This window comes from Mastigoproctus giganteus, chromosome 11, assembly GCF_048544385.1.
Source record: "Mastigoproctus giganteus isolate SK-2022 chromosome 11, ASM4854438v1, whole genome shotgun sequence".
In the NCBI taxonomy this organism is placed as follows: domain Eukaryota; kingdom Metazoa; phylum Arthropoda; class Arachnida; order Uropygi; family Thelyphonidae; genus Mastigoproctus; species Mastigoproctus giganteus.
The window spans coordinates 42,149,084-42,162,624 of record NC_143585.1 but is presented as its reverse complement, the minus strand read 5'-3'; the positions used below and the strand labels follow the sequence as shown (position 1 = coordinate 42,162,624).

The 13,541-nt window shown below is 34.4% G+C and overlaps 1 protein-coding gene across 4 annotated transcripts in view; it reads left to right on the top strand.

The window, feature by feature from the left end:
• Nucleotides 1-13,541, top strand: part of LOC150077949 (ankyrin repeat and SAM domain-containing protein 3-like) — a 161,123-nt gene that overhangs the window by 77,110 nt on the left and 70,472 nt on the right. For 3 of the 4 annotated variants that reach the window (XM_090384319.1, XM_090384322.1, XM_090384320.1), the window contains exons 5-7: nt 2,468-2,549; nt 3,570-3,690; nt 6,490-6,540. In XM_090384319.1, the coding sequence (XP_090240445.1) occupies nt 2,468-2,549; nt 3,570-3,690; nt 6,490-6,540 (254 nt within the window). The remainder of the gene's footprint in view (nt 1-2,467; nt 2,550-3,569; nt 3,691-6,489; nt 6,541-13,541) is intronic. The other variant, XM_090384323.1, reaches the window with a different exon arrangement.

Below are 13,541 nucleotides of genomic sequence, written 5' to 3'. Positions count from 1 at the left end.
AATGTACCTCCCAAGGTTTTTGCAGTACTTTGATCCAAGCCCGAGGCAGGAATCGAACCCGCGACCTTTGGGTTGCTAGGCAGGCACTTTACCCACCTGACTAGCCCGGTCGGCAATACTTCTGATTCATGTACATCATGTAATACTGTGTAGATGATAATACTCGGCATCATAATTGTGAAAACTGTGTCTTTCGGTGGGCAGCAAACGTACTTTAAAATCTGGGCACATATGCAAAATTATAAAATCTCATGGTCCTTCAGCTGGACATGCACTGCAAAGTATCATGATCCATGCTAACCCTAGGCCAACTCTTTATGTAAGATGAAATGTATGTATGGATTCTGTGGTATGTGCATTTTGTTTATTTGTAGACACTTCAATGATAAAACATATACAGAACTGCACTGAAATTGAAGTGCAAAGACAATTGAAGAAAAATTGGTCTACATCCATCCATCCATCCATCCAAGAACTTGATGCTTTTATCACTGTACTTTTAGCTTGTGGAGCATATGGTGCTAGAAATATAGAACTGGATAGTTTGTCACCAACTGTATAGGGGCCTCAATTTTTTCATGATACAATGTCATGTAAGACCTTTCGTGAAATTAAGCATTTCATAAGATTCAATATGCGTTCTTCAAGGAAGGAGCATCTAGGAAAAGACAAATTTTCTTTAGTTTCAGAAATAAGGTGCAAATTTATTTTCAATGTAAAGCTTGCTATATACCTAGAGCAAACATTACAATAGATCAGCAGCTATTTCCAACTAAAGCTAGATATAGCTTTAGTCAGAAACTTTAGTTAGAGCCAGTATAGAGTTAAAAATCCAGACAAAAATGATATGAAGTTTTGGTTGGCAGCTGACACAACTTCAAAATATCTAATGAATTTCTTTCCTTATTTGGGGAAAGACAATGTGCATACAGATATTCAACCACTTTCTGAAAATGTTGTCCTAAAACTAATGAACCATTTTTGAATTAAGATAGAAATATAACCACTGATAACTCCCTTGCTAGTTTCGAATTTGTAAGAAATTAATCCAAAAAAATACTACTATAGTGAGAACTGTGAATCGTACTCGTAAAGAAGTTCCAACATCCATAAGAAAATGGCAGAATTATATTCCAATTCAGTTTTCAAACTTGGTTATTGCACTCTGATGAATTATCAGGTCAAAGCAAATACACTTCTTACAAGTGTTTCAGTAAGTAATGGTACAAAGAAGAAGCCTAACTCAGTATTATATTACAAAGTATGGGTTTGATCAGAGCCATGCCAAAGGCGAAGCGAACAAGGCTCTTGCCTCAGGTTAAAAGCGACACCAAAAGGAAGATTAAATAATTTCTAATGTTTTCGATTTTGTTTTGATTATTCCAATCCATTTATCGTCTTGCTTTTGCAAGATGAAAATCTTTGTTGCACTACTGTACAGATACCGAGCTCTGTGCGCCAGAGCTATCTGGGGTGCCACAATGTTTGTCGCCCCACTGGTTATCATTTTTATAACCTCGATTTTAATATTTTATTAAAATGAGTAACAATGTAATTTAAGTAAGTCTTATTTTTTTATTGTTATTTTAGGGGAGGGCACAATTTTTCATTCTTGCCTTGGGTACTAAAATGTCTCGGCATGGCCCTGGGTTTGATGTTTTAGACCAAATGGCTAAAAATTATTCAACAAAAGCAGGTTCACGTAGATGGCCAGTTCACATCTTATATAATGTTAGATCTTGCAGTAATGAATGCTTGGATTATTTATAAAGAAGTGACAGGGAAAATTACGAAGATATTTTATATTTAATCTAGCTGAGGAACTCAGAAAAGAATATATAGATTCACAGAAAGCAAAAGCTCAAACCAGTAACAATAGCAGCCCTGTCAAACCCCTGCAAAGGCATCAATGCTAAATTAGGCGATATAAGGTAAACAAAACTACATAAATGTGCACTGTGTGTAAAAAGTATCTATGCAGGAAGTGTACATTAACTATTGAGAAAACTGTCATTTGTTTAAGTTGTGCAAATTAATTTTTAAACTTAAGTTTATTTCTTGGACAAAAAAGTTTTTCTTTCAGATTTTTGCTATCAGAAATATTACTATGATGTGTATTACCACAAGCACAACACCATGTACCGTTGCCATTTACTTTATATCAATGCTTATAAGAAAATGTTTGAAACGCAAATTAAAAGTTTATTTTGTGTATAGCAGTCAAAATCATCACCAGTGGTAGTTTTAGTTATTTTTGATATCCTGTGATTCTAGTGCTAATCACTTTAATTTCATAAATGCTTGACAAAACTTAGGCCACAGACTCATTTAGTAATAGTTTATCTAATTTAGTGCAAGATAACAGCATATTATTAATTAAGTAATATGTTGTTTATCTTGCAACAAAGATAATTCAAGTATTGTTTGTAATAATTTTAATTCAGCTTCTTTTTCTTGCCATTTTTAGGGAACGTACTGAAGGAATTACTCCTTTAATGGCAGCATCCGATGCAGGTCATGAAATGATTGTAAAAGATTTATTACAGAATGTAGGTATAGGCTTAGCAGATAATTTATTCATTCCTTTTACATTTGTTGAGCTAATTATTTACCATAATTTAAACACTACAATTCCACTATGCACTACACTACTAGATATGATACTTGCACCAAATCACTGATACAAAAGCTCTAAAAATATTAAGTTGTAACTCTTTCAAAATCTCTAGCTAAATTTTCAAAGTAAGCTGAGTAGGACTATTAAATGTGTGGAAAATATTTTTTAAAACTTATCCATTTCCAAGAGCTCAATTTTTCAACTGCACAATTTTTAGCTGTGAACTCCCAAATTTTTGTGGAGCTATGGCTCTTTGAAGTTTTCAGTGGTAAAAAAATAAGGGGTAGTTTTAGAAAGTCCATCCCCCCCCCTCCCGGCTGATTTTGTTATAAGTGTGCTTTCTTGCATGTTTGCATATTTTCCACTGCTAATACCAATAATAAGAAATAAGAATAAGCAGACATATCTATTAAAAGTTTTATTTATCTTGGATATGTTTGCTTATTCTTTATTTTTTAATTGAAAACTAGCTATTTTTTAAAATTTAAACAGCCAAAACTCCATAAGATTCTTGAACTGGACACACATTTATATGGACAATTTTCTTTTTTTCATTAATCCTGAAAATATGGCATGCATGTTATGAAACACTATATATTGATATATTTAATGAAATTATCAGTTATGGTAAAATGTGTCTAATAAGTGTTTTACTCCTCTGTTATTGAGAATGCATCCTGAATTGTATGATATAAAGCACTAAAAATAAACCTCACTTAATTTGTACAGTTGCAGGGGGAAAAAAATCCCTTTTCATTAATCAAAATTTATCTGTAGTGTTTAATACACAGTGTCATATCTGTACTCTACTGTTTTTGTAGAATTTATTTCAAAAGTTTTAAAAATCTCGTTTTTTTTTTATTTTTTTGTTATAAGTTATCCAGTGTTTTAACTCTGCATGAAAGTCTGACCTGTTACGTATACACAATTTTTGTCCTTTTGTCTTTTTCAGGGAGCAGATCCAATGTTTAAATCATTTGTTGGGGAAACTGCTAAATCTCTTGCTCAACAGAGAGGGTATACTAAAATTGTAAATATCATTGATCAGTACCTTCTTTCAAGGCTGAAATGTCGTAAGTGTTAACATTTCCTTCCCAATATTATAATTGTTTTTATCACTTGTACTCTTTCTGTATCTTGTAGAAATATTTTATAAAAAAATTAGCAGTGATTGCCTTTTTAAGTAATGTAATACAAGCTGTATTAATAACTATACAGTAAAATAGAATATTTGATGTTTATTATGTTAACTGATGGAAATAGAAACCCTCTGATTTATTTATTTAATTATTATTTATTTATTTTTTTGTTTTCTTATAAGAATTGAGTATTTATTAGTAATTAAGTATCTTAATTCAAATATTTCAATTTTTGGATACATTTTCTAGTTAGAAATACTGATTCACAAAAGATTTTTGACTATCAAATATATACTGAATATTAATTGAAAAAACTTGATTGAATATCAAAATATTTTCAATAGTCATTTGCAGAATTTAAAAATGCAAATTCACAATTCTGCTGAATCGTGTAACACTTAAGGGGTCATTCAGGAAGTAATCTTTATGGTATGAAATTCTTGGTTATTCCTCCTAAACTACAGAATTTGTAGTTTTGAAGGATAAAATCCACTGCTGTATAGACTTCTTTGCATATGTATTGGTTGGCCTTGAAATATTGCAATTGACCAACATGATTTGTCCCTTTCCTTCTAGTGTTTATATAAGAAAGGAAGTATTTACTACTTTTCTTTGTATTTTATTTGCCAGACTTGTAATCTGCCTTGTAATAGTTTGTACTTGCTGTAGGATTCCATGTCTCCTGCTAATTATAATTGTCCCATCCATTTTTCTTTTTTGCCAAGTCTTATCAGGTCATCTGACATTTCTTTCTTTCTTTTTTTTTTTTTTTTTTTTTTTGTTAAGTCTTCAAAAAAAAATTTTAGGTCTAAACTTTGATAGACCTTCATAAACCTTGTTTATGTTCATATTGGATACAAGTCTACTACTATCCACAAGTTTATCTCAGTCACTGGTATGATTTAAATAATATAGCATCATGAAAAAAGGTTCATTTGCTATTTATTGTAAATCCAAATTAGCATTGTGATGATAATTGATTCAAGACTTACAAATCAGGCCACCTGCTGCCTGCTGATCTCTCATCAGACAGTGAGTGGCCTGTATTACTAGACTTATGCTGATCATTACTGATTTTCTTTATGGTAAATGCAGCACAGATTTAGGAGTTAAAGATATAGATAACCTTTCTGTTTATTGGAAGTTTTTCTTCTATGCATCACAACTGCTTGCTTAGACTTGATGCATTGATAGGTGAGCATAAGTTTGATAATGAAAGCTGCCTGTGGCCTGATGAGATATGTCTTCAAATAGCTATCACAATGTTATAATATTATTGAAGTTTCCATCAGATTCATCAGGCTTTGGTACAAGCATATTTAAAAATTTAAGCAAAATAACAGGTTTTAAGTATATCTCAGTGGAAGATACAAAGGCAACATTGCCAGGTATTTAAAGAAATTTCCATGAATTTTTAAATTTCAGGAAGGAAAATAACTATTTTTGTTTGTGCTTGTATCTATTGTGAGTATATTTATAAATTAGAATCATATTATATATTTCAGTTTCACATATAGAGCAATTGGCTCTTAGTTTAGACACACAGATAAACGCTGAGTGGCCACTTTATTAGTTACTCCTACTTAACAGAGTTTAATTCCTCCTTTAGCCTTCTGAACAGCCAGGATTGTTCATGGCATGGACTCAAGTATTGACCTATTGCATTGTTGCAAATAAGATGGATGTGGATCTCTGCTCTGAAGAGCCATTCCACCTCATCCCATAGGTGCATAGATGAATTGAGATGTGGCGACTGTGGGAGTCCATGTCAATAGGTTTCATTCAGTCTCATATTCTTCAAACCACTTCTGTACAATTCTGACTTTGTGACATGGTGCATTATTCTGTTGTAAGAACTCTTTTGTAGTTGGATAGACTGAAGCCATAAAGAGTACAACTGGCTGGAAACAAATTCCAGATAATCTGTGGTATCCAAGTTGTGCTTCAATTATGTTCAAAGGGGTCAATGTGCACCAATATGAAACTCCCCACATCATTACACCACCACCACTAGACTCCACTGTTGGCACTTGACATGGACTCGTGCTGTTTTTGCCATATTTTCCCATCAGTGTGAAAGAGTAGGAACCAGGATTTGTCTGACTAGGCAACTTTTTTTCTCCACTGCCCAGTGTTGACATTCCTGAATACAGCATAACTACCTTCCTGTTTTTTCTGATAAGAGTGGAACTTGGCTTGGTCATCAGCTGCAATACCTATCTCTGGTGAGGTACTATGAGTTGCTCATTCCAAAATAGCTTATTTTGTTACTATTATCTTATTGGATTATTATTTAAATGGCTATAACCTTTCTGTTACCCTGCACAAAATCTTGTCATCCTCAGTTGGCTTTTCACATCAATAAGCTATTTTTGACCACAGGGTCTCCATCGGTTGGATGTTATTTGGTTACTGGAACAATCTCTATACACCTGAGATATAGTTGTAGTGAAACCCTAGCAGGGTTGCAGTTTCTGAGATACTCATACCAGAAAGTTTGGTGCCAACTACTTACCATGTTAAAGGTCATTTAAATCTTTCCTTTTGCCCATCTCATATTGAATTGCATATACACAGCATCTTTGTGCACTTCCAACCTGCTTTCTTTTGCAAGATATGACCATGTGACACTGTTACTCCATTTCATGGGAAGGGTAGATGTACCTAATAAAGAGGCTTCAGTGTATTTTATGAATTAATTGAATATTATTAATATTTTGTTATGCATTACAGATTTTCAGAATAGACCAATGCTGTTTCGTGGACAGTCAAATCCAGCAAATGGTATTATGTTCTTTTTATCCTGTTGAACATTTATACAATAGTTTATTTGCACTAAAGTGAGTAGCATATGTATTAGAAGAGTTATTACTTAGCATATATCGGTATTTTAATGCAATTTATTGTAAGATCTGGCGATTTTCCGAGAAAAAGCTTATTATTATTATTTTTTAATTTTGTAAATTAGTGGATGTTATTAATATAAGCTTATCTTATTTTAGCCATAGATCGCCTCTCATAAAGGAATGCTCATTGGATTTATTCTGAAATACAATGTGACATGAATCTGTTGAAAAAGGAAGCAAAACTTCACGTGAAATCTTTGTTTCACACGTGAAAACTGAGTAGAGTTAACAAAATATATCTCAGAATGTCTAATTTTGCTGGAATATATTTTATTTAAAGCAGAGTAACTAGCTAGCTTTTATTTATTTTTTATTTTAAAAATAGAATAAGTGGGGAAGTTGCAGCAGAGGTTTCCATCACCATCATCTTCCAAGCATTCCAATGCCATGTTTCCAAAATAGACAAACTGCTGTGCAATTTTAAAATATTTGTTGGTTTTTGAAAGCAAACAAAGTGGTTGGCTGAAATTAGCTATAGATAACATATTGTGATGAATGGTGAGTTAATATCTGGATCCATACTTTTTTGCAACAAGTGCTATTTACTGATGAATGTGTATTTTTGGATAGTCATGCTTGTGAATTACTGGTTGTGAATTACTGATCCCAAGTTAATAAAACCACCATGTATTGGGATGTATTATAGTCTGCTTAATTACATTGTTAATGAAGTGCAATTCCTGGAATAGCATACAAACTAGCTAGTGCTCAATATGACACAGTCAGTCAGAAACTGAATAACACCTCAGGTTAGACAGGATAGACTTTATTAGACAAAATACATTTTGTGGTTGCATCACTCAGTGGCCATAATGACATAATCAGTTATTCTTTGAAAAATCATACCCACAACAGAACTTAACTCAAATGTATTGACTAACTAATCATTTTAAGCATTACATAATTTGAAATTATCAAGGGACACAGAAGCCTAGAGTAAGTATAAACTAGCCTGCAATCAAGTATCTAAGAGGCAAACTAGGGTAGATTAGGAAAGAGGTGTCACATTAGCCTACTAGATATGAATGGCACAATTATTGATGGTCCTGTCCAGGTTACTGACTAACTGAATAAATATTTTGCATCTACATTCATGCATGAAGAAATTTTAGTGATAGGGATTCTAGAAACATATCAAGTTATAACTGAAAGCTAAATGATTTTGTGATAACTGAAAATAATTTGGAAGAGAGATTGTCAAAGATAAAAGTAAATTACCTGGGACACAGAATCTAGCCAATTATGTTAAAAAAAGTAGCAAAAGAGCTAAAGAAACTTTGGCCATAATTATGAGAGCATCCATTTATACATTTCCACTGGTGACCTCCCATGAGGTCACCAGTCTTTCTTGTTCACAAAGTGGGGGGGATCAAAGGGTGAAGTGAATAGTTAACCTGTATGTTTACTTCTATTCCAGGGAATTTAATGGAATTAGTGGTTAAAGAAGTATTGCAAGGTCATCGTGATAGGAATGCAGTTATCTTGGAAATCATAATTTGGATGTGTAAGGGGAGATTGTGTCTGACCAATCTGATTAACTACTATGATGCAGTAACAGAGGATACAGATGCAAAAAATAATTTTTACAACAAATACTTAATTTCAGTAAAGCTTTTGACACTGTTCCACATGAAAGACAGCTGCAATATTGGAGCAGTGTAGCATTGGGAGAAAATTGCTGCTGTGGATAAAGGGATTGTTAATGGGCATACTCTTTGTCCAGTTATTAGTTGAATTCCTCAGAATTCAATGCTGGAGCCTTTTTGTTTTCATTGTATATTAACAGTATTGATGAAGGCATATCAAACTTAATGTCTAAGTTTGCAGATGATTCAATAATTAATAGAGTAGTTAATGACAGGAATCAAGGTATACTATTCTGACAAAACCTAGAAAAATTAGAGAGATGAACTGAGAAGTGGCAATTGATGTTTAACTTTCATAAATGCAAACTAATGCATATGGATAGCAGTAATCACATAATAAGATAACAATTGGGTGATACCACACTTAGGGCGTAGGAAATAAAAAAATACTTAGGAGTAATTGCGCATTAGTATCAGCCGTATAGTGCAAGGAAGCCACAAGCTTTGCTGCACCAAAAAAAAAAAAAAAGTAGGTATGAAAATACAAATTGTGCTTCCCTCTTCACATAGACAAATGCAGTTTATTTTGAATTTCTTCAAACTCTCAACCTCAACTACCTGTGGAGGCAACTTATTCCAGTAAACAATGATTCACAGACTAAAAGAAAACTTCCTGAGATATAGTCTAAACCTCTCTGTAATTTAATTTTATGGCCCCTATTTCTAGAATTCTCTATAACAGTAAAAAAATCCTGCCTTCATTCATTTAACTAGCCTCCTTATAGACCTCAATCAGGTGCCTGGTTGCCAAGCTCTGTAGCCCACATAATCGAAGTCTCTCTTTGTATAGTGGCCTTTTGCCAATCATTCTCACTATGCAAGTCTCCTGACTTTGGATCCTTTCATGAAGCTCAATGCCTTTTGTTTTTTTGAGATGAGGTCTCCATACTTGGAGACCTCATCTGAAAAAACGATTCCATAAAAAGATTCCATAATATTCCAAATCCGGTCTTACAATTGCCTTATACAGTGGGATTATGACCTGCCTGTCTCTACAGGATATTGTTCGATAAATCATTGATAGGTCACTGTTAACTTTCCCAGCCACCTGTTTAAAGAAAATTTCGTATCTATCCATTTCATAAATCCCAGATCCTTTCTGCTGCTACTGTTTTTATTACAACCCCATCCAGTTTATAAGTTATTTTGAGGTTGACATTCTTCAAGTATTAAGACCTTGCATTTAGTGACATTTAAACATAGGTGCCACTTTTTTGACTATTCTTGAAGCCTGTTTAGGTCATCCTGACTGAGTACTGCTTGGCACTGATCATTAAAGACTCTCCCAATCTTTGTTGTCTGCAAATTTTGAAAACATGCCCTTTATCCCTTTTTCAATGTCATTTATGAAAATCAGAAGCAACAGTAATCCAAGAACCAATCTTTGGAGGATCCTACTTCTGATGTTACATCAATATGAAGAATATTCATTAATCACAACCCACTGGCTTCTGCCCTGCAGCTACCTTGCAAACAAATCCAGCAACTGGATTACTGGAATCTTTGCAGTAATCCAGTTGCTGGATTTGTTTCCTTTTCAGTTGCTGTAATGGATAAAGGGACGGTTGTGTGTAGGAGATGGCAGAATGTGGTAATAAATGGACACTGCTCTATGTGGACATGTTATTAGTGAAGTCCCCCAGGGTTTGGTGCTGGGCCCATTATTGTTTTTTGTATTTATTAATGATATAGATGAAGATATATCAGGTTTAATGTCCAAGTTTGACGATGATACAAAGGTTGGCAGGGTTGTTAATGACAGTAAAGACAGTATGCTACTGCAGCAGGATCTAGAAAAGTTAGGTAGATGGGCTTGAGAAGTGGTAACTGAAGTTTAATATTGACAAATGCAAAGTACTGCATATGGGTGGCAGTAACCCAAGAGAAACGTACCAACTGTGTGGTACTTACTACATTCAGGGAGATGGAGAATGAAAAAGCCCTGGGGTAATTGTGCAGTTGGATATGAAGTGAACATTTGGAGTGACTGGATGGGTGAAATGGGAAGGATGTTTTTTTTTTTTTTTTTTTTTTTTGGGCTCTATAAGCTTGCTTTCTTGCATCATATGCCTCAAGTGATGCTAATCCCGTGTTCCAGTAATCACTCATGAGAGACTGAGTCTAATGCCTTGCTAAAATCTTTTTGGAGAGTAGCCTTGTGCAGCGAAGTTTTTACTGCTCCTCGAATAGAGAAGTTTTTTCTGTTTTATTAGCTTAAATTGGCATATTAACTTATTTTCTAGAGTAGCTTTATATTCCTAGTTACGATACTTAGTTTAAAGTTTAACTTAGATAGAGATTTGTAGGTATTACTTAGTATCGGTAAGGGTATCAAATCCACGTGTTACAAGTTGCAGCTCCGCTGAACGGGAAGTTTTTGAGCCATATTTAGCCGCTTTATTGACCAATTGTTATATTAAATTATTTTCTATAAGTAGCTTATAGATCTAGTCAGGATCCTTAGTTTATTCTGAATTGAGACAGCGAGATTTGGAAGTTAGTTAATACTTAAGTGTCCGTAGATTTACTGTTTGTAACTTGCCGCCATTGTTATATGATATGTTATATCCCGAACTAGATAGTGTAAGCTTAGTATAGTATATAATATAATATTTTCAATTAATCAGTAAAATCTATTAATTTTGTTAAACTTCCTTGTCAATTAAATTGTACTTTTTAACTAAATACATATAACGACTTAGATTACAAACGTAACATAATTAATTAATACATAACTTGATACGGAAGTTATATAAACGGAACTCGATACTGAAAAATATATATAGCGTTATAACCGTGTTGGGATACAAGTTTAGGGTTATAATTTTTTTCTGAAATTGAAATTAAATCGAAATCATCATGACTCAGACCAGAGCAGCAAAGCAAAAGGCTCAAGCTAATGGGAGTGCTGTGGCTCAGGGGAGAACTGAGGGGGGGACAGTTGCCCTCTGAATCACAGCCTTTTAAAATGCACTGCTTGCTTGATGTTTGTGGAGCAATCGGGTTGGGACATGATATTGCCATGGGGGATGTCTTTGTGTGTGCGCAATGTAAGGAGCGTAAGGAAATCAGGCGACAACTCAGCATTGTTATGGGCCTATATGAGAGCTTAAAGGACATGGTGGATGCCCACAAAGGATCTAAATTGAGGGGCCCATCAAGCTCTCAGCTGCCCACATCAACGCCAGAGCTTGCACTTGGTCATCACGCAACACAGCGGCAACCCCCAAGGTCCCACAGGAACTAGTAGTTGTTTGTGACTCTATTGTCAGGGAAACGTGGGAACATGCTTTGTAAAAAGGATAGGTGGAACAGGACCGGGGTATGTCTGCCAGGTGTTGGATAGCTATAAGATAGGAATATTTTTTTTTTTTTTTTTTTTTTTTTATGGGTGCACAGGTGCACATGTAAAATGTCTTGACAGAATTTGTTACAAAGGTTCCTAAGAATATTATCAGTCCTGAAATTTTGAAAGAGATTGGAACTGCTGTTCCAAATTTACAGCATTGTTTCAGTAGTGGTGGTTTGGACCTGGTGGGCTAGGGAATCAGAATTGGACCTCAAGCCTCTGGAGGGATCAAGGAAACATTCTAAAAAGATCATCTTGATCTGACTTTTTCTTCTTAATGTCCAAAATATACTCTTATTTAGTATTAGTAATGATAGAATGATGCCAGCTTATACAGTATCAGGTTATCAAATAACAAAAAAACTGTGTGCGTACTCTGCCATCCAAGAAAGCATTGGCGCATTGGCACCATAGATGCCGATGTGCCTAATAAATTTCCAAACAAACAATTCCAAGAAAGCATGAGGATGCCATCAACATTAAATTAACTCAACTCATTTAAATGCATTAAAAAAAAACCCAATCATGTCTCCTCACAGATGATTAGTTTACAGAACTCAAGTATTTTTATGGTATGGGAACCCTTTTAAACCTGTAACTAATCTTGTTGCCCTTCCTGTTGTTTCTATTGTCCTTCCTAAAAGGTGTTTCCAAAACATCATCCATATGCCATCATTATTGTTAATAAATATTGAAAACAGTAAGGGGACCCAAGAGGGTACTCTTCAAGATGCAATGTAATCATTGCCTTATACAGTGGGATAATATCCTCCTTGTCCCTGAGGGCAAAATTCTTGTATATCATCAACAGATCCCCATGAACTTTCTTAGAAGCTCATTTGCACTGCTCAAAGAACTGTATGTTAGACTGTAGAGTTACATTCTGCCCTTTTTCATTCTACACTACTGAGAGTGTTACATCGCCCAGTTGGTATGTTATTCTGCAATTATTTCTTCCAGATGGATGGATTTGGGTACAGCAATAATTCACTTATAAATGCAAGGTCTTCAATTTGGGTAACTTGAATTTATAAATGTTAAACCTCGGTTGCCATTTTCAGCCTATCTGCATAATTTATTTAATACATGTTGGGGTAGGATATCCTGATTTCTGTTATTAATTGCCCTGCCCACCTTTGTATCACCAGCAGACTTAGGCATTAACTTGATATGCCATGATCATTATTGTTAATAAATATATAAAATAGTAAGGGGACCCAATGGGGGGGACTCTTCATGGACTAATAATATTAGTCCATGAAGAGCAGTGGTCATTAATAACCACTCTGTCTCCTGCTACTCAACCATTTCTCTATTCACAGCAGTATCTTGTCCATAAAGCCACGCTGCTCCAATTTGTGGAATAGTAAGAAAAGTTTTACTGAAAGATTTTTCTTCTTAAAAAGTCTGTGCTATGATTGCTGTATAATTGAGTACTTTTCAAGGTGATTCTGCATTATTTAGATATTTGTGGGGGTGGCTGCAGGATGTGTTTACAAGCTTTCCAACGTCTGTAGAAATGTTTTTTGGAAGCATTCTGAAAATTGATGTTTCTCTGACTTTTCCTTTAAGTAATGCCCAAACATTTGAATGTATATGTTTAGATTTCACTGAGAGAGAGAGAGAGAGAGAGAGAGAGAGAGAGAGAGAGAGAGAGAGAGAGAGAGAAAAGAGACCCTTCAAGAATTTAAAAGAACATATACTGAAAATTTGGTGTCAATCCAACTTTTTCCTTATCAAGTAATACCCAAATGACCAAAGCCTATTTGAAATAACTTGATATATTATTTGGGAGGGGGGGGGGGGGTGAATTTTTGTTGGTTCAGTTTCAGTGAAATTTAGAATTGCTGGCAAAGCTCTCTTAAAGATGAAAATATAACATTT